The sequence below is a fragment of the Anguilla anguilla genome, chromosome 7 (genome assembly GCF_013347855.1).
Source record: "Anguilla anguilla isolate fAngAng1 chromosome 7, fAngAng1.pri, whole genome shotgun sequence".
In the NCBI taxonomy this organism is placed as follows: domain Eukaryota; kingdom Metazoa; phylum Chordata; class Actinopteri; order Anguilliformes; family Anguillidae; genus Anguilla; species Anguilla anguilla.
Genome location: NC_049207.1, coordinates 16,076,455 through 16,102,895, shown reverse-complemented (window position 1 = coordinate 16,102,895; position 26,441 = coordinate 16,076,455). Strand labels below are relative to the sequence as shown.

Here is a 26,441-nt window from a genome sequence, read left to right as displayed (position 1 = left end):
TCATTTTTCTAAAGCGAGGGGGACAGTGGTAGAAATGGCGGTAGAAAATTGAAAGGGGAAGTTGACCTGTCCTCTAAAGACCCTTTGTCCAGAGAGCCGTTCCCTCACATCTTTTTAATGGTACTGTTCTTCTAAGCAGCGCAGTGGTGTGGGTGGAAGGTCCTTCTAACCCCGCGCTGCCCCTGAAAAGCACTGTTCAGCTGTACTTATAAAGAGCCAGGAAAGTTATTTATGCCCAAGGAATTTTCCATTTATTTGTGGAGGTCAACGCGCTTTGTCTTTCTCACAACCCCTCTAGTCCGCACAGAGACCGCGCTGTTGCTTCCCCGGTCTCTGCTATCAGTCAGGTGCTGAATGTGTCACGGTGCACTCTCTCGCGCTCGAAAGCTGCGGAACCCGACGAGAGGAATGCGAGGGGAAGAAGAAATTGCAGCGGGTCAGCCTATAAACAATAGACGCGGCCATTCTTAACTGCCTTCTTTTCAGGGAATTCTCCAGAATCCGCGGATGTAAGAAAAACATAAACTCTGTGAACCGGGCTTATTGAAGGGGAACAAGAGCTCGCGCCCCCCGCGCCTCAGATCCGTTCACACTGGGAGGCGGTGCATCCGCTCTAACTGCCTGAGATTGCAGTGCAAGTTTTCTGTCATCTCGGAGAATGAAAAAGCCCGGAGAAGGTCTGCTCTGAGGACGTGTCCATGACATTAAAGACATCATTGCGGCAATAATGGGGGTGCTGCGGTCCTGCAGTGGACGGGGGTGGGGAAGAGCAGTGGTGGCTGAGTAAGGACACTGCTCTTCCAGTGTTTTTGGCAGTATATATGAATAGAATGTGTATTGTGAACAGACATTATTTACTGTTCCAGGGTAGGGTAATAACTAGTTTAGTTACTTAGCGGTTTAAACCTTTCCAATGAGGCATTTCTTAAATGTATTAACAAAAATGAATACACATAAGCTTTTATAGGTATCAGTAACATTAGTTTGTACATGGAAATCTAGCTGCAGTTATTGTGTGTCAGTGACAGCCAGCAAGTTCTGATGGCTGTTTTGCTCTCAGATGCCTGTTCTCCGAACAGTGTTCATTGAGAATGAGCGTATGGTCTTGCAATTTATGTATCACTTGGGGCTGATAATGAACATGCTATTGTAGCTCAGCAAATATTCCTGCAACAAACATAGGCACAGATTTAACGATTGATTATGAATGTTCATATAAGAGGTTAATTGGGCCAGAGAAATACATTTCTGGAGTTTCTAAATTTCACCTAGTGGCTTGCTTCCTGTGACCATCCTTCCCAGGCACCTTCTCTACCCACCCAGCTAAGGCACCCCATCAAATGCAGATGCTAATAGCGCACAAGCACCCCACCACCTCCCTCCCCTTACGCACATCTCTCGCAGTCTCGCAAGTGGCTGACATTTAAAGCCCTCCGTGCCATCCCGACCCAGATATGATTTGTACCAGATCTTTCCGTCTGTGCCTCCACCCCCCTTCTGTGTCGTGTATTCCCCCCCCCCCTCTCACATGCCTGTTAGTGACCCCAGGGGTCTGTGCTGTCACTTCCTGTCTCTTCATCTGCATGGCAGCGCGGGGCTGTGTGGGCACACTCTGTCGCTGCGTGCTGTAAGTGTGTGAGTGACCGTGTCTCTCTCCGTGCCCCATTGAGCAGGGCTGAGTGACAGAAACTGGCCTGTAATGGAACTCAATTCAAACAGCAAATAAAGCCATTTGAGCCAGTGGTCTCAATCTAGCACCCGACCACTTCCCCCGAGAAGGGGGGGTGGGGGGTTACGCTTAGGCGCACACACCTCCTGGAGCTGGGCTAGGGGGGAGGCGGGGGGTTGGGTAATTGAATAGAAATGGCCAACAAGACCTTTTATTCCATCAGCTATTCCTGGCCCTTATGTCTCTGTTGCTTGTTCTTTCCCTTTCTCTCCCTTTCTTTCTCTCCCTTTCTTTATCTTTCTTTCTCTGTGTGTGTGTGTGTGTGTCTCTGTGTGTTTGTGTGCGAGTATGTGTGTGTGTGTGTGTGTGTGTATGTGTGTGTGAGTGTTCATGAGTATATGTGTGTGTGTGTGTGTGTGTGTGTGTGCATGTGTGTGTGCATATGTGTGTGTGAGTGTGTGTGTGTGTGTGTGTGTGTAATGTGTTGAAAGGGTGATGGGAGAGCTGCTGTGGACATTTGCATAAACAGTCTTTGTTTCCCACTCATGGCTGGCAGCCAATGTGAAACAGAAGGACAGAAGTTTTACTCACATTGATTTGGTTCCACATCTTGAAGAAAAAACACAATTAAAACACTCAAGTCTCATTCCTAATGTCCTTACGGGGCACTTAGTGGTGTTCTCTGAAAAGGTAACAATAATTTACCATACATTGATCATTTATGTACATAATGTATATGGATGGAGTTTTACTTCCTTTTTTCATTATGTAAAAAATCAATGCATTTCATGTTGAACATAAGATGCTGAACCAGTCATGAGATTATAAATGCTTGATAGATTTAACAAAAACTATTTTCCATGGTTTGTATGTTTATTTATATACTGTAATAACGCTTAAAATGTTCCTTTAAAATGTATGCAAGTGCTGAACACGTAGTGGGATGTGTAAACAGGATGAAGCACTTGTTTAGAATAGCATTAGTACTTACCAGGTACAAATGGTAATTAATTGTGTCAATATTGATCTGAGTATTTCATCTGGTTGTTGGTATTGCAATAAATATCATAATGATTATTTAAATCTCATCTGCTATTTAGGGTGAGTCATTGCAGTAAGAAAAAGACCATGATTCTTGTGAAAGAGACCTACTGGGTGACCCAACAAACCACTCCTTACTATGTTCATGTACTAATACTACTTTGCCCATTCCTTTCTTCACCAAACACAACTTATTATTATAAAGAAATATTCAGCTAAATCTTTTTGTCTTTGGAAAACACAACCTGAGTTTAGGGTCCGTCAGTGTGATGTAATGTCACTTTGAAGATCTACTTTGGCATCTGCATTCTGCTGGGTGCGGAAATTTGCCACTTTTATCTCCGTCGATGAGCACGTCAGCCACTTTTTCACCTTCAGAAGCACTTTCCTGCGTCTGACCCCACTGCATTGCGTTTCCCAGAATGCACCTGCTTAGGACATCTCTCAGTCCCGTGTGCTGTTAGCCAAGCCCCTGGGGGGCGAGCGGCGGGACTTGAAGTGACAGCCCCTGCAGGAGAAGTGCTTGCCTGTTAAACAAAAACAGCCATCAGGACTCTGCTAATGGCTGCCCTAGCTTTTTAGCTTGCATCTTCTTTTTGTTTGTGCGAGGAGCGTATTTATTTATTCATGTCTCCCTCTCTCTCTCTCCCTCTCTCTCCCTCCTCCTGTTCCTGCAGCAGCTTTACGCGGCCCAGCTGGCGGCCATGCAGGTGTCCCCAGGGGCCAACCTAGCCGGCACGCACTCGCCCTCTAGTGGCCCGACGGAGAAGTGCAGAGGCACCCCGCCGCCAAAACCCAAGGTACGCTTCCATCCGCGTCCCAGGCTGTCGCCGTCTCCTCCTCTCTCAGTGTGCGCGTGTTTCGTATTAAAGGCTGCGATGACCACACTGCCGCCTCATCTGAACGCCCAACCAGGTTCTGTGCGAAAGCAGGCCATGTTCCTGGCTAGAGGCCAGCAGGGACCGCTGCTCATTAATGCAAGACCCTCCCTGAGTATCAGGCAGACACAATGAAAATACCCCAGTGCCTAACCTCTGAATGCGGGGTCACTGGTCAGCATGAGGCTCAGAAATCCCATTTCAATAATAGCGGGAGGGATGTGCAGAGGGAGGCGGGAGAGGTGCCAGGGGTAATATATACTGTGAAATATGCTGTTAGTGTTCTCTCTGTACAGTCATTGGCGGTGTCTTTCTGTGTAGTATATATGCAGCCACTGACAGAGAGGGCTGTTCCTGCATGGACTGTATATAATCTCAAAAAGTGAAAAACTATTTCTTTTTTCTGTTTTTCTTTTTTGGGGGGGAAATTTCAGTTTTTTGTAAATTTCTGTGAACTGTGCCTTATGGACGTTCATTGCATTCGATATTAGAGCTTTATAATCATAATACCCAAATCATAATTAGCAACTCTCAGCTATCAGCATGCTCTATAAACCATAAGTAGGATATGAAACATATGAGTGCATGAAAGAGCAATTAGCTGGGTTTCGTGTCTCAGTCCAACCAGCAGATCCAAATCAGATGAACCCTGGTGCCTGGAGTATGGAGAGGTGAGAAAGTTAGTATGTTGGTCTGGAAGTGTGGTGTTTTGTTCTTGTGGAAAAGCTGAAAATGAGCGAGCCCTTGCTGTGGGGAAAAGCAGATAGAGGAAGCACTGTAACAGATACAGGCCAAAAGCTGGCCTACAGAGACAGAACAGACAGAAATGGAAACAGAAGCAAAGAAGTTAAGGGCCCAGAACACCAGTAGCAGGGCTTTGAAGAAGATACTGTTAACAAGTGGACAGATATGCGTATACTGTATGCGTGGTACAAAAGTAGGTCAGGACAGTGCAGGCTAATCTAACAGGAGAGCTCTGAATTAGTTCAGGATTGGTTAGTTGAACAATGTTGGCGGTGAGGCTGGCCAGAAGGGGGTCTGGGGTGTGTGTGCATTTTTCCAGGTGGGTCAGCACCAGGGGGTGTATCAGGTTAGGAATGGGCAGTTGCGTGATGGGCAGGTTAATTTGTAATCTTTCATTAAGAGGGAGCAGACCAAGTGTGGCGTCGTCCTTGCAGTTTTGGGGGAGAGGCCAGGCCAAGGGTGTGTTCCCCAGAGCAGTAGAGATATCAGAGACTTCAGAGAGAGTTTTCATGTTTTTCAAGGCTGAAGGCCGAGAGGAGGTACGAGCAATATAAGAGACCTGGGTATCAGATAAAGAAAGGGAGAAAGATCACCTGCTGGACCTGCTGGACCTGCTGGACTGAGGCCCTTTGTTAGGCTGCGAGTGGCCCCTGTGATCTGTTTCAGCAGGGGAAGGTCTGAGCCGCATGGTATGTGCATTGTGAAATTGTGCATTGTGGAGAAAGAGCCTCTTCAGTAAGCCTGGAGAAACAGCCTGCAGTATAGGGGAAAGAGTAACAATCTTCAATTTGTGAGGGTCTTATCAGTGGTGGGGTGATACCTTTTATTAGTTCAGTAATGCATACATCTCCTATAGAATGCCAATGAATTATCTTATATTGAATTATCGTATATTGATCGACTGATTCAATAATAACATTATCTCTGATGGAAAATTCATTTTGGAACCATGTTAAAACCCACAACATGAAAAAAGATCAAAAGTTTTCATACAAAACAATGAGTGGAAAGAACATGGCAACATACATTCTACATATACATTCTCTGTAGGGTCTTTAAATGGTTACTCTTAACAAAAGGTTCAAACATAGCACTAACAAAAAGCGGCGTCTTTCTCAACAATTACTGCTGAGTATTTTCTGTCCCAGCCATTACTAATGGGCATTTCCTGAGTCCCCATTGCTAAGGGGTATTTGTTAAGTCTCTATTCTTGAGATTTCTCAAGAGGAAGTGCACATCTCACTGAAAGTTCTCATTGTCCAGTGACACATGCTGTTTACCCACAGCCTAGACAATCACATGCGGCTCAGTCAGTCACATGTACTGTACTGTAGCACAATAAATTGCATAGAGCCCAGCATATATAATCCAGCCTTGTCACTCACATGTATTCCTGCCCGGGCCACAACCCCATCAATAACACACAGCTCAACCCTAGTCCAGCCAATCACATGCAGCCCACACACAGCCCATTTAATCAAAAAACATCGCCTCAGCCAATCACACAATAGCCCCAATCTCGACTAATTCCTCCTTCGTTGCATTATTCATGTTGGCCAGTCTCCCACCGAAGGATTTTCTTTAGAGAGAAAGAAACACAGAGCTCTGCAAAAGGGTTTTAACTGTAATAAATATTCTGGTTTCTTCTGCAATTCCGCCGCCAAACCCAGCCCAATATAGGTCAGAATGCAACCTTCAGGCAGGGAGGCCATTGTCTCCAGCATAATGAGGAGATCTGCTGGGTTCCTCCCCACTCAGCCCCACTGTAATGAACCCCAGCCTGTTAAAGCTCATCACAAGACTGCAGGGGAAGGTCTTAATCAGGCCATTCATGAAAAACGTGAGTGTTGAGCGCAGGTTGAGTGTAGCTGCTACCTTCAGCTTGACCACAGGGGACAGACTTCCATCCACAAGCAGTATTCCACCATCTCTTCTATTAGTACACCTAGTACTAGATGTGATGGTGCTGAGAGAATAACATTGGTTGCTATCGCAGTGTAGTTGTAGCATTACCTGTAGTAGCAGTGTATGCTGCCGGTGAATGTTACTGTTTCTGTGTTCTGTGGTTCAGGTTACAGACTGCTACATCCTGCTTCTGTTGCTTCTCTGTGGCTGTGGGTTTCAGGAATGAATAAGCATTTTGTGCTTTTGGTTTGGTTGCCCACAAGTTGGAATTCTCCTCTCTTGTGTTCACACATTTAAGGTCAGGACCACAATGAGACCACTGTTGCAGAAACCCCTTTTTTTGTCTTCAGGGATTGGGGAAAAGTTTCCCCAATGCTAAACATGGCACGCTCTACCCCCCCTCTCCCCAAGCACAAAGAATATGTGTCTTCTGGTCAGGGGGGAATGCGGATCTCGCTACAGCTCTATGATCTAATCCTTTCTTCCTGTCATGGGAGTGCACTACTTTTTTTATAAATATGATTATGTCATCAGCAGGGGTAATCATGATCAATGTAATTATATCATCCACAGGGCTAATAACCATATGGTTACTACGTCATGCTTCAATGCTGTGTTCACAATTCTTGCCATGCCCCCCCCCCCTCCCTTCACCTCAATCAGACCCAAACTGCTAAAGGAGGTGTCACATCTCTCCCACAGTGTTGTTACACACTTTCATCTCCACTGGGTTTTTCTGTTGTGCATACGCCTCTGTGTGTGTGTGTGTGTGTTTGTGCATATCTGTATGTGTGCATGCATGCATGCATGCATGTATATGTGTGCGTGCGTGTGTGTGTTTGTGTGGATGGAAGTATATAAAGAGTATATAAAGAGTGTACATGGATATCTCCATTAAACCTGAGTTAAATTGAGAGTATGGAAAGTACAGAGGCATTGAATTGAATGTTTTTTTTTTTCCAACAGAGGATTAAAGGACAACTTTATACCAAAAGGAAAAAATGGAATATGATGTCCTTACTTTTAGTGGGTGTCTGAAGTGAAAAGCCTTTCATTCGTTAAAGAAACAAAGAAGCTGAGGAATCCATATGTGGTTTCCTAAACTATTTCAAATGTGTGACCCTCATACAGTACCCAGAATGCATTACTCCACCTCTCCTCTCTGTGGGTGGCAGTATATTATATTTACAGAGCCTTCTGCTGTTGCTCATCATTTCTTGTTTCATCTGTTCTTGTTTGCGTCAATGCAAATACTGCCTTTGAACGCTTAGCTAAGCTTCAGATATTGTCTTTTCTTTGTACGTGGAGCTGGCAGCTTGTGTCTGCTTTTCCAATGACTCATCTAAGCAGTAGGTCAGCTGTAAGTGAACAAAGCTTGAGGTGTTTGTTAAGTAAATTGACCTGAGCTGATAGGTACCCAGATAGGGTAGTAGCCTGGGCCTGAACCCAAGCTGTAAGTGGCCATATCCATTTGACAAAGCTCACTGCTGTCTTGTAGTGCAGTCTTTGTTCACATATCATTGATAGTTCAAATAGAAATGGAAAGTACCGTTTTATCACAGATATTAACCAGGCTGTGCACTATACCCACAGCGTATATAATTAATCCATCTCATTCAAAGAAATGTATATAGTGTTATATCACCAATGCAAAAATAGCAAAGGCATAGGAATCAAGATTTCTTCCTCCAGTGTCGGCTGGCGAACAAAGACACATTTTTAAGGAAACCTCACTGATTTTCTCACAAAGAAATGTGATACAGCCGTACGTAGGCAGCACCAACAAGGTTGCATTATAAAAATGCTCCAGATTTAGCAACACTTCAGCAGTATGTGAGACACAATCCATTCAAATAGAATCTGCCATGTAGTGTAGTTCTGCACTATAAAACATTTACTGGCTTTTCAGTGTGTTCACCCACTAAACTGTAAGATACTGGAAAATATGATGCATTTTAGTTTTAAGGGAAAGGTGGCCTGAAAGGATCAATCAGGTTTCATAAATTTGAATTAATAAAGACTATTTTTGCTTGCCTTACATCAGTGACAATGCCCTAGATGTACTATAGCACAGTTTGTCTCCCTGGTCAGAGAGCCAATGGCAGTGGATTCTCAGGAATGGGTGGGGCAAAACAGTATGACTCAGATATTTTTTATTGGCTCCCGTGTCCCCATGAATGCGGTCACCATGGAGACGTCTCTGCTGTTTCACTTTCAGGACGAGGGCGCTCAGCCCCTGAACCTGTCGTCCAAGCCTAAGACAGCCGAGAGCAAGTCACCCACCTCCCCCACTTCCCCACAGGTCTCTGCGCAGAAGCTGGGCCCCGGGTCCCTGAAGCACAGCGCCCCCACCAGCATCGGCAGCCCGCCCACTCGAATCAGCTCCATAGGTACCACACCTGCACGTGCAATACACCTGGCTGCTGCTTCACAATATATCCTCCTGCCTCTCCAGTACACTTGCTTATCTATACTATACACAATTTCTTGTCTTTCACTCTTTACTAGCCTAATAAGTCACTAACATGTTGGTGCTATTATTATTATTATTATTATTATTATTATTATTATTATTAAGAAGAAGGAAAACACACCAGCCTGTCTCACTCTTTATACCTGCATATGCATGCACATCCAAACAGACATACATTATACAGAACAAATCTAGTACTGATTTATTAGTGTGTTTATTAGCATAACAAGAGACCAGGGATTTCCAGACCTGGTCAGTGTGTGAGAATGAAACTCAGGCATTTGTTAGGCAAGAAAAGGTGCTCTCGGTGCAGCTGAATGAAGAACACAGGGAGCGGGCAGGACAGGCTGGACGTATTGTCAGATGAGATTAGACGAGCCTCTCACACAACTCCACTCTCCCGGTGAATACGAGCCCTCAGCGTTAGCGCCACGTTCAGCGGTTAGCCATTTTTTCCTTTCATCTCCGTGTTTTTCAACAAATCGCAGGATTTAATAACAGATTACCGGATTTGTTGTCCAGATGTTTTTTTTTTTATTGTGAAAAATGGATTAGAGTGTAAGGTTGGTTGGAATCCTCCTGAACGTGTTGAAGCGAGCCAGTCGCTCGGTGTTCGCCTTCTGCCCCGCCGTTGCTCCATCTGTTCCGCTGTGTTTATCAGGTCAGCAAGATTCATAACTCCACTCCACAGCGAGCCCACTTCACAGCTGTACGCATTGTTTACACGCCGTAGTCATTTGTCTGCGTGTCTGTGTGCGTGCACAGGCATGCCTGAGATTCTAAGTGATTTGTGCCTTTTACGTGTGTGTGTGTGTGTGTGTGCCTTTTTCATTCCCCCACATCTGTCATCTCTTCTGATCTTTTGACCACCCCCTTCTCCAAATTTTTGGTCCCTGCTGTCACATACTGTAACTGAATGTGTCCTGGGACAGCTCAGTTAGCCTCACACTCCTTCCCCCAGCCCCCCTCTCAGGACCAAAAGTGACAGCCGTACATCTCCCTGACCCCTCCATTCCCTCAATTTCACTTTCACCATGGAGACGAGGGCTTGACATTCTGTCCTTCAGACATCCTTTCACTCACACACCAACCTACAATCTCTGCCATCTTTCGCTCTGTCCTTTTCTGTGATGCCAGAACCACCTTTCACTCTGTTCTTCAATACGATTCCAGAACAATCTCTCACTCTGTCCTTTACTGTGATTCCAGAACAATCTCTCACTCTGTCCTCTACTGTGATGCCAGAACCACCTTTCTCTCTGTTCTTTACTGTGATTCCAGAACAATCTCTAACTCTGTCTTTTAGTGTGATTCCAGAATAATCTTTCTCTCTGTCCTTTAGTGTGGCTGCAAAACCATCTCTTAGTGCTGTGTGGTCAGCGGCTGATACAGGGTAATCAGGAAGAATAGAGCCACGGCCCCTCCCTCCAGATTAAAGCCACCGTTGAAACCCACAGCACATTATTGCCAGTGGCCACTTCAACAGATTTACTGGTTCTGACTTCTTTTTTTTAAGAGTTCACTTGTCCGCCACTACGAATCTGAGCACTTAATCTGCCCTGAGATGCCATTTACTGGTGGATTACTGCAGATTAAGAGCCGTAATCTTCCGCGGGTCTTTGTTAGGTTTAACCCGAGAGATGGGAAGTATGATAGCATGAAGCGAGGCTCTCACAGATGGAACCGACGCCATTGGCCGGTAAGCTGTGGAAATAACACAAATAATAATGTCGAGAAGAAGCCGGGAATCATCTTTGATACACGCTGGGCAGATGTTCCGGGGGGAAATTAGCGGGGCTCGGGTTTAATAGGAGTAATCTGTGCGAATCGGGGCAGAATGCAGTTTATTCGCCTTTTCTCTTTGGAGAATTTGCGGAGCTTTAGAACGAAAATGCATAAACCCTCTGGATCCCCTCTTATGAAAAGCGCCAAACAAAAAACGGGAAGCTTTTAAATGATCGGAGAGGGCCGTGTGCATTCCAAAGGGTCCCCGCCGTGCTTGTTTTACTGTGTGTGATTCTGCCCCAGGGCACATGGCTGACATTTACAGCAGTAAATAATTACAAGATTAATGTAACCCTGTATGATTTGCTCCTATTAGTGAGAACATGCACAGTAACAGTAGAGGATGCATCGGTACATTCAGACACACTTGTGGTGCCTGTACATGTGAGGGTGGGTATATTCAAAAACACACTTGTGCTTGTGCGTTTTTTGTTAGGTATATTCAAGCAGTCTTTTCGTTACCATGCCCGTGGTGGTTATATTCAAACACACGTTAAATGTTACTGTGTGCGGGGGGTGGTTATATTCAAATATACCTTCTATGTCAGTACGTTATGAGCTGATGTTATTTAAAAGCACTTTCGGTGTCAGTATGTGAGGGGGTGGTTAAATTCAAGTGGAGTGGTGGGTGAAAAGGAACACATTGAGAATCAGACGTGCCCAGGGACACAGTGAATCAGGCAGAACCTGGCAGGCAAGTGTGCATGTTAATGTATTTACACTGCACACCCAGAGAGCGTTCACTGCAGGGTCTCTGTGTTTTCTTCCCGAAGGCTTCACCCCTGGCCCCACCACACAGACACACACACGCACGCACAGGCACACGCACACACACACACTCAGAATGACCCTCTCTCTCTTCTTGCAGACCTCCTCTCCTCTATCACATCTGGCGGGTTCTTGAATGACCATGAGGCGGTGACCAAAGCCTTCCAGGAGGCCCGGCAAATGAAGGAGCAGCTGAAGAGGGAGCAGCAGGTGCTGGACGCCAAGGTGGCCGCGGTCAGCAGCCTGGCCCTCAACAATGGCCGTTCAGAGAAGGTCAGAGAGCTTGCTGCTCGCAGTAACCTGTTTTGCATATGTCCTGTGTGTGCGTATGTGTGACTGTATCTATACGCATTTAAAAATTATTTTTTCAAGGCCTGGATTCTTAATATAGGTCTACAGTACATTAAGTAATGTACATATTTTACTATCACAATATCCTGAGAGGCAGGACTATGTAGAGGGTTATCTGTAAGGCATATACCATTTTCCTCAGATCAAAATAACTGAGTTTCAGGATACTAAATATACAGAAGAGAAAAACACGCTATTCAGATATTTAATCTTCAAGGAGTGCTGGGGGCAGGAATTCTGTCAGGCTCCTTCTGCGGTGAGGCTGCTAACGCTCTGCCAGATGCTAATGCCAAGTGACACCGGCTGTTCCTCAGCAGCTAGGCTAAACGCCGCTTATTTGTTAAACACGCAGGAGTCAGCTGGTACACATTACGGTGCAGAGGAGCTTCAGAAGCATCTGTAATGATACTGTTCAACATCCCTGCCTCTGCTTTTCAACACACACAAACACACACTGTTCAGTACACAAAATATTTATATTCCTGTAATAATTTTTTCATGAAGTTCAACATAAATCTTTTTGGACCAATAGGCATTGTTTATGGATAGCTCAAAGGCAGGCCTCGTGCTTTTATTGGAAGCTCATTAGCCATATTTGTTCTCTTTGCCGTGTTTAGCCCTCTTCAATGGTTGTCAAAGTATGTCCTAGCACTATCCTACCCTCTTTACATGCGATTACAGAAGACTCCAGAGCAGTGCTACTCTCTTCAGTTGTAGCTACTGGATGGCCCAGTGCTGGGCCACTTTCTTTAGCTGTGGCTACAGGAGGCCTGATGCTAGTCGGTTCTTTATAGCTGTGACCATGGGAAGGCTCAGTGCATGGCTGTTCTCTTTAGCTGTGGCTACAGGAGGGCCTGATGCTTAGCTGGCATTTTTAGCTGTGGCTACAGGAAGGACTGATGCTTGGCAGCTCTTTTTAGCTTTGGCTACAGCAGGGCCTGATGCTCAGCTGTTCATTTTAGCTGTGGCTACGGGAAGGCCTGATGCTAGGTTGTTCTCTTTAGCTGTAGCTGCAGGAAGGTCTGGTGCTAGGCTGTTCTCTTTAGCTGTAGCTACACGAAGGCCTGGTGCTTGGCTGTTCTCTTTATCTGTGGCTACAGAAAGGCCTGATACTTGGCTATTCTCTTTAGCTGTGGCTACAGGAAGGCCCGGTGCTTGGCTGTTCTCTTTAGCTGTGGTTACAGGAAGGCCCAGCGCTTGGCTGTTCTCTTTAACTGTGGTTACAGATCACTCCTCAGTACCGATGGCAGTAATTGTCCTGACTGCTCTTCTGCTGATGGAGCTACATTAGAATAATCCCTCGCTTTCAGCCTCTCTCCATTTTAATCTGATTTAATGCAGATCAGCTGCTGTTTAACACATGACTTTAGGCTGACTGTAGACGCTGCCTTTCTTCCTTTTCCTCCTCTTGTCTTGCGTTTCTGTGAAGGCGTTTGAAGGCTGTACACGCCCTGAATAGGCCATATGGGGTCAGGCAGCTCTGAGACAAGACAGTTCCACTCAGAAGACTGTCAGATGCTGGATAAGGGGGAGGGGGGGTGTTACAGAGAGCAGAATCATTCACGGCTTGATCGTTGGAGGGAGGGTGGGGTACAGACACCACGAGGCAGAATATAAAGATTAGAGAGCAATGGCGAAGCTCGCGTTCATAACTGCTGTCAGATATGATATGTCTCCAGAAAGTCATGCATAATCTGACTTGTTGGAGACAACTGGTCTCCTTTGCTTTTATAGACAGTGAGAGCATGTTTGTAAAGTATCCATGGTAAAGGCAGGACTCTATTAAAACACACTGCAGGGAGGAGCTTTGTCAGGAGTGTGACTTTCAGTAATTATCCTTTAAATAATTAATCTCACAGTGCATGTAAAGTCTCAGTCAGGATAAACTATTTAAGTGTCTCCCAAAATGTGTCATTGTATTCTGTTTCTGTATTCTGAGCCCGATGTAGTCGCAACTGCCCATTTGCCTGTCATTTCTCTGTGTCAGGGGCTGCCAGTTTCTTCCCATAGATGTGTACTGCAGAATTTCAGCATGGACCCCACCTTTCTCCCAATTTCAGACAGATGCCAAATCCTTCAGTGAATCTGAAACCCCAGACTGGATTCTGCCCAGGCTGTGGGATGTTGTTGGGTTTTCTTTGTGTGCCAATGACCTTTCACCCCATGACAAATGGAACTAGGCAGGGCTGATATCCTGTTGCAGGGCCAAAAAGACAAATCTGATGGCCCTCTCTGGAGTAGAGCTGCAGCTTGTGAGCCCTCTTCGCATTGGTCACCCAGGTGCCAACGCTTCCAGAATTCAACAGCCAGCTGCCCTATTGGACAATTAGCACCGAAAGTAGCTGAGGGTTATCTGTAGTTTTTGAACGTTTTTACTTTGAATTATGGGGAAGTGTGCAGTTGTCTGCAAATGAGGATTCGGCGTTCTTTTCAGCTGTTACCCCCCACCCCACGCCCCCATCAGCCGTGTGAGAGAAAATGAGGATAGTCCACTCTTTACTGCTTCCTGTTTGAAAACCCTGTTTGTTTAGCACATTTATTCAAATCTGATCAATTAACTCTGAGGAACAGTTTGATTCTATCACTGAGAATAGAAAAATGCATTTCATTACAGCATCCCAATCTGCACAGGTCACGCCGTAATGGAGGGGACACTGTTAAGTGTATTTTTAAAGAGGCCATGTTTTTGAGATGTATTGTAATTGTATAATTAGGTTGTAAATGCAGCTCCTGGGTAGGGAGATCTGAGTATGTATTTACAGAGATGGGGGTGTGAAATGTAAATGAGCAGGCAGGCTGCATTAGTTATGCAAATGTGGAGTAAATCAGCCTTTATGGAGTGTAATAAACACCCATGGGGGTGTGTGGTCTGGCCCTCTCTCGTTTCTGGAGTGTTGCCCCACAGTCGCTCGCCACCGTGCGAACCGAGAGAGGGGGCATGGTCCCGCAGGTGGCCCCGTCGGAACACCCGAAAGAGGGAGCGGAGGGGCGCTGCTCTCCCCCTGCTCTCCGAGGCAGACCTCTCAGATCCGGGCAGGGGGAGGGCAGAGGACGCCGTTCGGGTATTTGGATAGAAGGCCGCACGTGTTTAAGTGGGGCTCGTAATAAGCCCATATTCAATGCTATTCTCATCATTTGTACAGGCTGACCTTCACCCATGATGCTCCTCAGGTCTAACAGCAGGTGCTTCGGTCCATGCTGTTGTTTTAACTACGTCTCAGCAGGTTTCAGTGGCAGAAGTTAAAGAGCGTGTTTGCGCTTGGATACTGTGCTACTGAAGTCAGAGCTCGGCCTCAGATTTCCTGATTCTTTCAGTTATAGCTTCAGCACAGTTACAGCTGCTAAGACTGCTAAGACAATCACCCACTGCCCACACCAACATCGCACACACCACTATCTACTCAAACAACCCACTCACCACTGTCCACTCCAATAACCCACTCACCACTGTCCAGACCAACATCACACTCACCACTTTCCACACCAACATCACTCTCCCCACTGTCCACTCCAATAACCTACTCACCACTTTCCACACCAAAATCACCCTCACCACTGTCCACACCAACATCCACACTCACCACTTTCCACACCAACATCACTCTCACCACTGTCCACACCCAACAGTCAACTCACCACTGTCCATACCAGCAACCCACTAACCACTGCCCATACCAACAACCCACTCACCACTGTCCACACTAACATCCCAATAAGAACCTACACCAAAAACTTACCTAACACTACATGCACCAAAAGCCCTTTCACCATTATCCACAGACAAACTCAATTAAGAACTTCTGACTCAACAGTCCCACAAAAACCAACCGTACTACTACCCACACCAAAATCCACTCACACCACTACACCAACAACCCATTTCCTACTGCCAGTACAGCACCTTCTACTGTGTCATTTTTCTGTCTACATCTATGTGGTAGAAATGGATGCACTGCACCCTGCTGGATCTTTGGGGAAGCGCTGTATGGTACCGAGCCTAGAGGAAGCCCTCATTGATTAAATGTGCAAGAGAAAACAGTCACTGATTTACTGCATGATATTTCAGCTTGTGCATTAAAGTGCTAAACACTCACACCACAGAATTTATTCTGCTTTTGTAATGAGTTGCCTTTCCTACTTGATTGATTTATTGATTGATTGACTGATTGACTGTTGTATGTACATTGTATAGGAGAAGACCCTGGAGAGTCTGTCACAGCAGCTGAAGCAATCAGAGGAGGGAAAGTTCAGCCACACCCTGATGGACTTCAACATGAGCGGAGACTCAGATGGTGAGCTTTTCAAACTCGCTCAGTTATGACCGTGAAAAGATAATGTGTGTGTGTGTATGTGTGTGTGTGCACATGAGTGTGGCTCTTTGTGTGGGTATGTGCATGCGTGTGTGTGTGTGTGTGTGTGTGTGTGTGGCTCTGTGTGTGTATGTGCTCATGTGTGTGTGTGTGGCTCTGTGTGTGTGTGTGTGTGTGTGTGGTTCTGTATGTGTGTACGTGTGTACAGTATGTGTGTGGCTCAGTGTGTGTGTGTGTGTGGAGGAGGAGCTGGTTGGATAATGCGCCTCTCTGCTCCCACCCACAGGCAGTCCCAGCGTGTCTGATTCACGGATGTTTCGGGAGGCTCGGGGCAGAGGGGCCGGGGAACCTCACATAAAACGTCCCATGAATGCCTTCATGGTCTGGGCAAAGGATGAGAGGAGGAAGATTCTCCAGGCTTTCCCCGACATGCACAACTCCAACATCAGCAAAATCCTGGGTAAGACACCCCCTGGGAAGAGCAGAGAGAGGGGGGAGGACATCCATGATAATCCCATTGTGTGTTCATGCTCTCCGCACTTCTCCAACACACGGGAGCGTACGGCATCTCTCTCCGTCCCAGAGCACAGAGATTTTTTTGTACAGCCCTACCCCCCAACACACACTGCAAACAGCTTACTCAGTGCCCTCACCCCACCAAAAAACAGACAGACAGCTGCTCAGTCAGTGCCCCCCACCAAAAAACACAGACTGCTCACTCAATGCTGCCTAACCTAAAAACACAGACTTCTCACTGAGTGCCCCCCCTAACCTAAAAACACAGACTTCTCACTGAGTGCCCCCTGCCTAAAAACACAGATTGCTCACTCAGTGTCCCCCCCCCTCTACCTAAAAACAAAGACTGCTCACTTAGTGCCCCCCACCTAAAAACACACAGACTGCTCACTTAGTGCCCCCCCTACCTAAAAACACAGACTTCTCACTCAGTGCCCCCCCCCCACCTAAAAACACAGACTGCTCACTTAGTGCCCCCCCACCTAAAAACACAGACTGCTCACTCAGTGCCCCCCCCCCACCGAAAAACACAGACTGCTCACTCAGTGCCCCCCCACCTAAAAACACAGACTGCTCACTCAGTGCCCCCCCACCTAAAAACACAGACTTCTCACTCAGTGCCCCCCGCCCACCTAAAAACACAGGCTGCCCCCTCCCCACAGATATAGCTCACTCTGTGTGGCCCTGGCTGCTCACTGTACTCCTCGTCTCTAAGAACCGATTCTGGCTCAAATGTCATGTTTTTCTATTTTTTTCATCTCTTGTTTGGCAAACATCTGTAAAAACCATAAATAGGCACTTTCACCTGTAATAATTCCAGTGATCATCACAAGGATGGAGAAAAGGGATGGCAGAACCCGACTGTTATTACTTGAATCCCTGGCGATTAATGAATTGTTCTGGAGTAGCCGGCTCCAGCTATGATGATATGATTCATTATGCATTAAACAAGCACTTCAGTTAGTCTGACATTTTATTCCCACCCCGGGATTGTGTTTGACATTTTCAAGAGCTTCTAAGTATTTTATTCAGCAGTGAAATGTGGTTTTAATAAGGCACTGCTCTGAATTGTTAACAGAAGGAGTTTCCTATTTCTCCATGTCTGGGCCAGCCGAGACAGCTTTTTCATATTACACACAGTAGTGAGAGTCAGGGTGTAAATCCAGCACACACACACACAAGCGTGCGCACACGTACACTCATTGCAGGTGCAGGTGTGTGCATGTGTGTGTGTGTGGGTGTGCGTGTGTGCGTGCATGTGCGTGTGTGTGGGTGGGTGTGCATATGTGTATGTGCGTGTGTGTGTGTGCGTGCGTGTGTGTGTGTGCGCGTGTGTGCACTTGTGCGTGTGTGTGTGTACGTGTGCGTGTGTGTACATGTGTGTCTCCTCATGCACGCTCATACGGGAGTGCTGACTGTGTCTTCCTCTCAGGGTCCCGCTGGAAGGCCATGACTAATCTGGAGAAGCAGCCATATTACGAGGAGCAGGCGCGCCTCAGTAAGCAGCACCTGGAGAAGTACCCCGATTACAAGTACAAGCCCCGCCCCAAGCGCACCTGCCTGGTGGACGGCAAGAAGCTGCGCATCGGCGAGTACAAGGCCATCATGCGCAACCGCAGGCAGGAGATGCGCCAGTACTTCAGCGTGGGGTAAGCATGACTGCGCAGAACGGACCCATGCACGTCTGTGCGCACCAGCGTTACTATGTGTGCGAGGCCAATGCTTCTTCAGCTTACTTAACAAACAAAAAAACATTTTAAATATTAGGAATAGTAAATCAAATCCTTTAAAAAAATTTCCATAAACTGTCATGTCATTTCATAAAGTGTGAGAAAATTACTGGTTGTGGAATTTAATACTGAACAATAGGGAGCTGTGTGTACCATAACATTACCGGGCAGGTCTGCTGAAATAATTATACGTTAAAAACAGTTTTATATTTCATCCTGTAAATATTTACCTCATGATTAAATGGAGGTGCCTTACTTATTTACCTCCTTATATTGCTTGATTTCTGAAGCTAAATCACAGATTCTGAGAAATCAGTTGATCTCTTCATATCATAATATCAGATTTTGTCACAATGCTTAATATTCTAAGCATATTTACACCTAATGACAGTGTCCCTGAAAATACATTTATATAATTTATCCCAATGAAAGAAACATTTTTGAACAAAAGCCATTTATAAAATAAAACCTTTTTAAAAGCTCTTTGTACAATAATTGGCAATATGTGAATGTTTATTAATACATTTACACACACACACACACACACACACACGCATATACAGTACATGATTTGTAATGCATTAAATCGTAGTTTAATTCATTAATTTCAATTGTTTCGACCTTCATTGTTAATTTCTGCTTCTAAAGCCTGATGACAAAAAATACAGATTTAAAAAAAAAAAAAAACTGAAATTGTCTCCCGTTCGGCGTATAAATACTAACGGAAGGAGAGCGGCTTGCGCGCAGCTTTTCACACTTTGGATAATGTTGCACGCGGGCAGCACTGTGCCCTGAAAATGGAAACAATCTGGTCTGGTCTGGCCCTCAGCCCCCAGCACAAGAAAAAGAAACCAAATTAAGTGGTAGGTGGTTGTGCCATTTTACGGTTATTTATTTTTTTGAGCAGTTATGCAAATCTCAGTGATTTTTCATTGTATGGAAGGCTTTCATGCCTTCAAAGTAACCATTTTATTCTCATTAGCGCTTAATGGGCATTTTGCCTCCTTTTTCTAAAAAGGCTGATATTTACTTTAAAATACCTCATTTCAACATGCGAGTGTACTGTGGTATAATGCGAGCCATCCAAGCCGACGTTGGCACTGTCAGTTGTGATTCCACAGTATAGTAAATTTGGGGGAATACAACATGCTTTTAATTAAATGTATAGTGAGTCTTGCAAGACAGATATTTAGTCATCATTACAGGATAAACATACCCATAAAGCCAACATTTTCGTGAACTGTTAATAAATAGAAATCAGAATGTCTTTCCTTTTATTGTTTCCCTTGAACTACAAACAAGCATTTTCCCTCTATCTACAAACTCTAATAGTGTTCAAAGTGATATTAAAACATAATCTTTCAACATTATTGTATGCTACAGTAAGTGCAAATATTGTGTTTAAGTTGATGGCCCTGAAATCTATATTAATGAGTGTCTCTCTGCATTCATCAATGACACCGTTACTGATGTGCTGTATGTATCCATATTAAAGGCCCAGGAAACTGATTCTTTGCTGATGTGTAGTTTTAATACTCTTTTGCATTCACTAATGGCCCAGAAATATTTTTAAATGATTCTTGCAACAACAACAAAAAAAAACTTAGAAAAGCATGTGCCGAGATTGGCTTGCTTTCCCCCTAGGCTAAACGGCAGGTTTTCAGGGGGTGGGGTTAGCTGGGCGCAATGTATGTCACTAAAATGCTAAGACCAGTGAAATCCTTTCTACTTATATTTTTTCTTTTGTGTAGGCAAGCTAAGTTGGAAATAGCTAAGCATTGTGCCATCCAGAGAATGTGCTTTTTTCTTTTCTAAAAATGAAGAGACCCACAAACAAATGGGTTTCATTTCTGGAGGCCCACTGGCACTGCAATATTGCAATAACCCCAGCAGTTTAACATTTGTGGTGCCCATTTTCGCAAGGACTTTACCAACCAACTATCAACAAAAACAATGAGGCTTTGTAACTTCATATTAGTATCTGTGTCTGTATTAATATAGAGTCAATGTTTTAATTAGTGGAATACCTATGAAATTGTTTGGCTGTATTAATCACAGTCTCCTCTGTGACTCTCTGTAGGCAGCAGAGCCAGCTACCCCTGGCATCGGCAGTGTACCCTGGGGCCCTCTCCATGGCAGGCATGCCCTCCCCGCAGGTACCCTCTGAGCACTCCAGCATGTCCAGCAGCCCGGAGCCAGCCACGCCCGTCATCCAGAGCAGATACCTGAGTGGTCCTAAAGGGGAGGAGCCACGCATCAAAGAGGAGGAGCTGCGCCTGGACGACAGCAACGGCGATGTCTACGACGACTTTGACTACGACGATGAGGACGGTGACTACGGCAGCGACAGCGAGACCAACCTCGTTACACAGGCCCACTGATCTGGGATCAGCCGGAGGGGACCGACCCCACCCATATCACGCCCACGCCCCCCCCCCCCCCCCCCCCCCCTCCCCCCTATACACCTACTAACCACCGAAGACTCTGTCAGAACCAAGCCGCTCCCACCTGTCCCGGTTTCAGCAGCCAATCACAGGACTGTCTCACAGTGACTGTTACACAGAGGAAAAAGTCTTAAAGGAAACAATTAACCGCCGTGACGTCTGCTGAACCCTGCGTCAGAAAAAATAACTAAATAAGCTATGGGACGTAAAAATGACAAAGCACTGAAATATGACCTTCTGGACCTGTTTGTTGATAGAAAGACACTTTCAAACTGCTTTTTTTTTGGGTTCTATTATATTCTCACTCAGGTACACGGTGCCAACAAGTGGCTTGTGAATGTGATTTGATGTTTTTGTGCTACACTTTTAAGAGAAAAATAATAAAAAAAAGAGTTTTACATTTTTTTTTCTTTCAGGAAAAAGCACCTGATATGAGTGAAGACGAGGCTTCTCTCTCGTGGTTCGTTTTTTCTCCAGCTCGAAGCTGTTGACAGATTCTCTCTGTCAGTCGTCCATACAGACACTGCAGCCAACAGGAAGTGCCAAATCTGTGCCGCGCGTTGAGAATAGGCGACGCTTTTCAGCCCCTCGCCCACGGTCGGGACGGCGCGCCGTCCCACGCCGTGGGGGAGAAGGGAGGACCGTTTTTAGACAATCCCCGCGAATCCCGGACCACCAGCAGCTTGTGATCTCGTTCACCTCCTCCCGCCCCGCGTGCGTCTCACTTTTACTCCCCCCCTCCATTCCGCCCATGCTGTCCATACGTGCTGTTCTCAGGTGAAGAGGACTTGTGACAGGAGGTAGAAATGTTCAGAAGCAGCTCGGGGGATGAAACTTCACCTTTTCCATTGTCCTTGTCCTTCGTACACTTTGACTACATTTGCAATTGTTTTATATATAAATATATAAATATATACATATATATGAATATATTGTTGCTTTTTCCCATGGATGCTGAACAGTTGCACTTCTTGTGGAAGGATACAGTACTCAGCATTTGACTGAGTTTTTCCCTAGCTGCACGGGTGTGTCACGTCCTAAGAACTCCCACTGCCCGAATCAAAGGAGACAGGCAGAAACCATAATTACCCCAGAGAGAAAACTTATATTAATTCCTTGGTTTGCAGAGAAGACCCTTTATTAATTTCCCTGATCCACAAAAGCTTAGGAAAAGTGAACAGCTGTACAGCATGTCAGTGGACTGTGATGCAAGATTTGGGAATCACAGTCGATCACAGTTACACAGCTACTGAGAATCATTTTATGTCCTTGCAGAGCCAACCCTGTTCCTTGGTGACTTATTTATACACCCTTACCTATTGTAAAGGCTGGATCGTGAGTTTACCCCCTTTGTAAAGGCTGGACCATGGGTACATACACTCTGTAAAGGTGAGGCTGTATGTTTATACACTAATCACAAGGCTACACAGAATTTATTCAGTTTGTAAAAGGCTGGGCCATGAGCTTATACACTCTGTGAAGGCTTTGGTGTGAGTTTATACCCTCTGTAAATACATGCCTGTGGGTTTATACATGTAAAACACAGGACTACATGTGTATTCTCTATACAGGTTGGGCTGTGGGTTTATACTGTTTGTAAAGGCTGTTTGTTACACACTCATAATAACAACCACCGGCTTTATAGTTGTGTCTGAGAAGGAACCTGGCACAAGGTGTTTGACTGTTGGAAACGTGAGCACACCATTGATTCAGCTCTTGGAAATGGTGTAACTTTCATCCCCAAGTTAAATTTGATCTGCTTAGATCACTGCTGTCCTTCACTCTGCTGTTCTTATTGGGAGGAACCCATCACATTCTGCATGTCAGTGTTTCCTTTGTATTTAAATACTGTATTTTTTTCAATCAATCTGCCTCTAGTGTAATAATATTAATAATAATTATGATGGTCAGCTGTTCCTACGTTTAGTATGTTATGTATAATTTATTTTTTCCTTTATTGGGTATTTATTACCTTATGAAACTGCTTATAAAAAGAGCAGTACATTTAGCTGTTAGGTATTTAGATCTTAGAGTATCTTTTTACTTTTGATTTGAGATTTTTGTCTATTTTGTTTTTATTATTATTATTATTATTATTATTATTATTATTATTATGTTTTTGTTGTTATTATTATATATTATTATATAATAATAATAATAATCCTGTTGACGCTGTTATTTTTGAGGAGTCTGTACAATTTACTGCTGTTGCAAAGGAGAAAAGACTTACTTTCAGTTGTGCATCCTCATTAACTTTCATGTCCAAACCCATTTCTTAAAGCACTCTGTATGGACAACTAAAAGAACACATTTTTGTAATGGTTTATGTATAATGTGAAATGTCCTCTTTTTTGAAGATGAAGAAAAATTATATTGTACCCAGTTTTCACTGAACAAAAAGAGCCTGGCTCACAATTGCTGGGATTTTTTCACATGCAACGCCTTGGAACATCATTGGTTTGGACCACAGTCTCCACCCACCTACGGTCTTGCGATGAATCATGCAGTCTACAGGGTACTGTGCCAGATTATGGGTGTCATGGGCAGGTCTAGCAGCTAATCACAGAGCTGCCCCCTCTATACAGGAGCTTTTGGCTGTGTATCTACATACGCTCAAAGTTTCCACTGTTTACACCCCTATATGTGTACAACCGAAGATCGTTGTAGCAAGGGACCAGTGTCTGGTTTGGACAGTATGCCTATGATGCCAGTGATGTTCCACCGTGTTGCTATGGCCATGGAAGATGACATGTTTTGTTTATGTATCTCCTGACCTGGAGAAAATGCTTTGTTTTAGCTCCACAGCATGGCTTAGCCATGTCAATTCTTCAGGTGAGCTGCCAGAGTGTGATCCTTACTGTCATACCCTGCCAGTCAGTTACCATCACAGTCACCATATCATACAGTGACCCCCAACAACCATGCCCTACTATATAGCGTAGTTGCCTGCAGGAAAGTGATCCTTATAATCGTACAGTGTGAGGCAATGATCCACATGGCCACACCCTGCCAGAGTAACCCTGATCCACTCCATTGTTAGACCCTATTCTTGAGGAAAAGTTTACACAAACAGCATAGAAAGCTTTTTTAAGGGGAGGAGCTAGAGGCATGTGATTGATGTGATGGAGGGGGTGGAGTTACTCACTTCAGCAGGCATGCTGTTTGCTACAACAATAATAAGTGCAGTAATAATAATGTTGATGAAAAAAAATAAAAGACAATCAAAGTCATAAATGGAGCTCAAAACAAAGTTATAGAGTAAACAAACTTATCTGTCTCAACTTGAAATTAAAGATAATTTTGTAAATATAAGAGGTATAGATTTATATTTTGTTCATAACACAGTGTAATATAAGTTGTATATTTCTTTTGTCTTTTATTGATGTTATCCATGCCACAAAAAGAGCAGGTGTTGTGTTATCCATGCCACAATAAGAGCAGATGTTGATGTACTCTTACAAAAAAAAGAAAAAAAAGAAAAAAAGCCGTGGGTTGACACCTTCTGTTCCGAGTTCACTTTTTCAGTATTATTGCCAGTTAAGGCTCTAATAAAGACAGCAATGAGTTCTGTAATGCCCTGCTGGTCCTGGTGAGTGCTTTCTGCGACAGTCATGTGATCTGTAATGCCTTGCTGAGCTTGGTGAGTACTTTGATGCAGTAATGAAGTCTATATTGCCTTGATGGGCCTAGCAAGAACTTTTACCAGATACTCTGTTTTGTATGATGGACGTCATCACTAGTATGTAAACACTTGGTTGTCCAATCACTGAGCTATCAGACTTCACCACCATGTAACCAAGAATTTCTAATTACTAGATAGGACAAGTAGATTGGACCAACTATTTGCAATTCTGCCATTTTTGTTGTGAAAACTGCAAAAATACTTTCTGTGAAATTAATAAATAAATAAGCAGATACGTTACTGAAAGTTCACATTTTAGTCATATGTAGGCTTGCTATAAGTTTTTTCTTTTCATTTTTTATGTACAGAATTTCTATGTATTGATGTGCCTATTTCTCCCTCAGCTGGGTTTATTTTCAGCATGATATCACAAAAACAGATCTTTAATAAACATAATTATAAAGACAACAAAGGAAAGCATAACCTTGTCAACAACTGAACAATCTTTTTCAAATCATGTTCACTATATGTGGAAAGGAGGCAAGTACAGATAAGATAGTTAAAGGAGCATGCTGCTGTTAACCACCTTCACGCACAGAGGTTTAAACATGAAATATTATCCTACACATCAACTGATACTTAAAATATTGGACCTCATTCACAAAACTTTTCTTTAATTCTTCTTGCTTTTGTTTTTAATACAAGTTCTTACGAAAAAACCAATGTGAGATTCATGAAACATGCACAGGCCTTTGATTTTGTACATATCCCAGGGGTAGCAGATTGATGAATGCCAATTGCTTGAAAATAAAACTCGCGTGCCTGTTCATGTTGATTCACCTAAGGAAACGCCTTATCAATCCCATAAAAGGCATGCTGCCTTTAGGGTCATGTGCCAACAGCAGCCAGTTGTCATCCTCCGCAAAAGTATTTGCGCCTCATACGCACAATCCCTAATGACGCACTCTCTCACAAAGACACGATTAGTGTTGGGTTTGGCTGCACGCTTGTGGATCTTTATATATCATTATCAATCATCATATATAACTTTTACCAATAAACAAAATTAATTACACAAGTTCCTAAATTAAGGCTATTAACATAAAAGAAAACTAAATTAAAACTTTTGATCATACCTATGAACAAATTCAAAAAATGATGAATGCCGAAATGTTTGTGGAAATGTATGTAAGCACAGTTGAACAAATTTGATCGTATGCGTGTTTCATGAATGAGACCCATAGACTTTCAGTATATACTTCAAACAGTTCTCCGAATGAATCCCATTCACAAAAAAACGTGAAGGCTATCGACAACTTCATTTGTTAGCTTAAGCCGAAAATCTGGTGGCATGCCGTGCTAAAGCTCGGCACCTTGGGGCAGGGATGCACCGCACAGTCAGGAACCAAATCTTAACAGTGCCAGCACAGATTGTAAAAGGGGGGCCTTGCCCATTGTTGTCCAGGAAGGGGGAGCTGTGATCAGCAGGGTAGTCCCTGCCTTGCTACCTGCAGTCTGCATGAGTCAGCTTTGGGGCAGGTTGGGCAGTGCTCCAGAAAAACAAGCAGGGTCTGGCTGCGCACATATCTATGCTCAGTCTCCAAAATGTACAGGGAACATGGCAGCTATTAAATAGGTCTACAAATCTGGAGAAAATGAAAAAATGTTGGACAGAAAAAATGTATCCACTGCGTCCCCTTTTAAAAAATTTTTTACCAGATGTTACACTATTATGCTTGAATTTTAACCACTTTACCTAATCTTCTTATCTCCTCTGGTATTAAATTAAATGCTTACCAAAGAGAACACCAGTGAATGTCCCCAAAACCACAGATACTGGAAGAGACTGTACCATACACTGTGCAAGGATGTAGAAGCAGACACTGTAGCACTACAGACACAATCAATCAGAAGTGCTCAGTCCTTTTCCTGTGCAGTTATTTAATGAGGAACTCTCCCCTTCATATAAAACCTAATGCACCAGATGTGAAGATGGGGAAACTGTGCTTGAAGAGGTGCCTTTTTTATTGCAGTCGCTAAAATTGGTCATAGTGCCAATCATAAGGTTTTTTGACCTCAGTGTTTTAGCCTCATTCCAAAACCCAGCATTCTCAATGTTGACACAAAATAATTCCCTGGCAATTTAGTTTTTGTGAAATATTAAATATATACCAAGTGGTTCCCATCAAAGCTCTTTAAAAGCTA

The 26,441-nt window shown here is 44.3% G+C and overlaps 1 protein-coding gene across 8 annotated transcripts in view; it reads left to right on the top strand.

Moving 5' to 3' along the window:
- Positions 1 to 24,536, top strand: part of sox5 (SRY-box transcription factor 5) — a 169,696-nt gene extending 145,160 nt beyond the window's left edge. For 4 of the 8 annotated variants that reach the window (XM_035427271.1, XM_035427278.1, XM_035427279.1 and 1 more), the window contains 7 exons: positions 3,388 to 3,510; positions 8,456 to 8,627; positions 11,364 to 11,536; positions 15,807 to 15,906; positions 16,211 to 16,384; positions 17,873 to 18,089; positions 20,251 to 24,536. In XM_035427271.1, the coding sequence (XP_035283162.1) occupies positions 3,388 to 3,510; positions 8,456 to 8,627; positions 11,364 to 11,536; positions 15,807 to 15,906; positions 16,211 to 16,384; positions 17,873 to 18,089; positions 20,251 to 20,551 (1,260 nt within the window). In that variant the 3' untranslated portion in view covers positions 20,552 to 24,536. The remainder of the gene's footprint in view (positions 1 to 3,387; positions 3,511 to 8,455; positions 8,628 to 11,363; positions 11,537 to 15,806; positions 15,907 to 16,210; positions 16,385 to 17,872; positions 18,090 to 20,250) is intronic. The other 4 variants (XM_035427275.1, XM_035427273.1, XM_035427274.1 and 1 more) reach the window with 4 other exon arrangements.
- Positions 24,537 to 26,441: the final 1,905 nt, after the last annotated feature.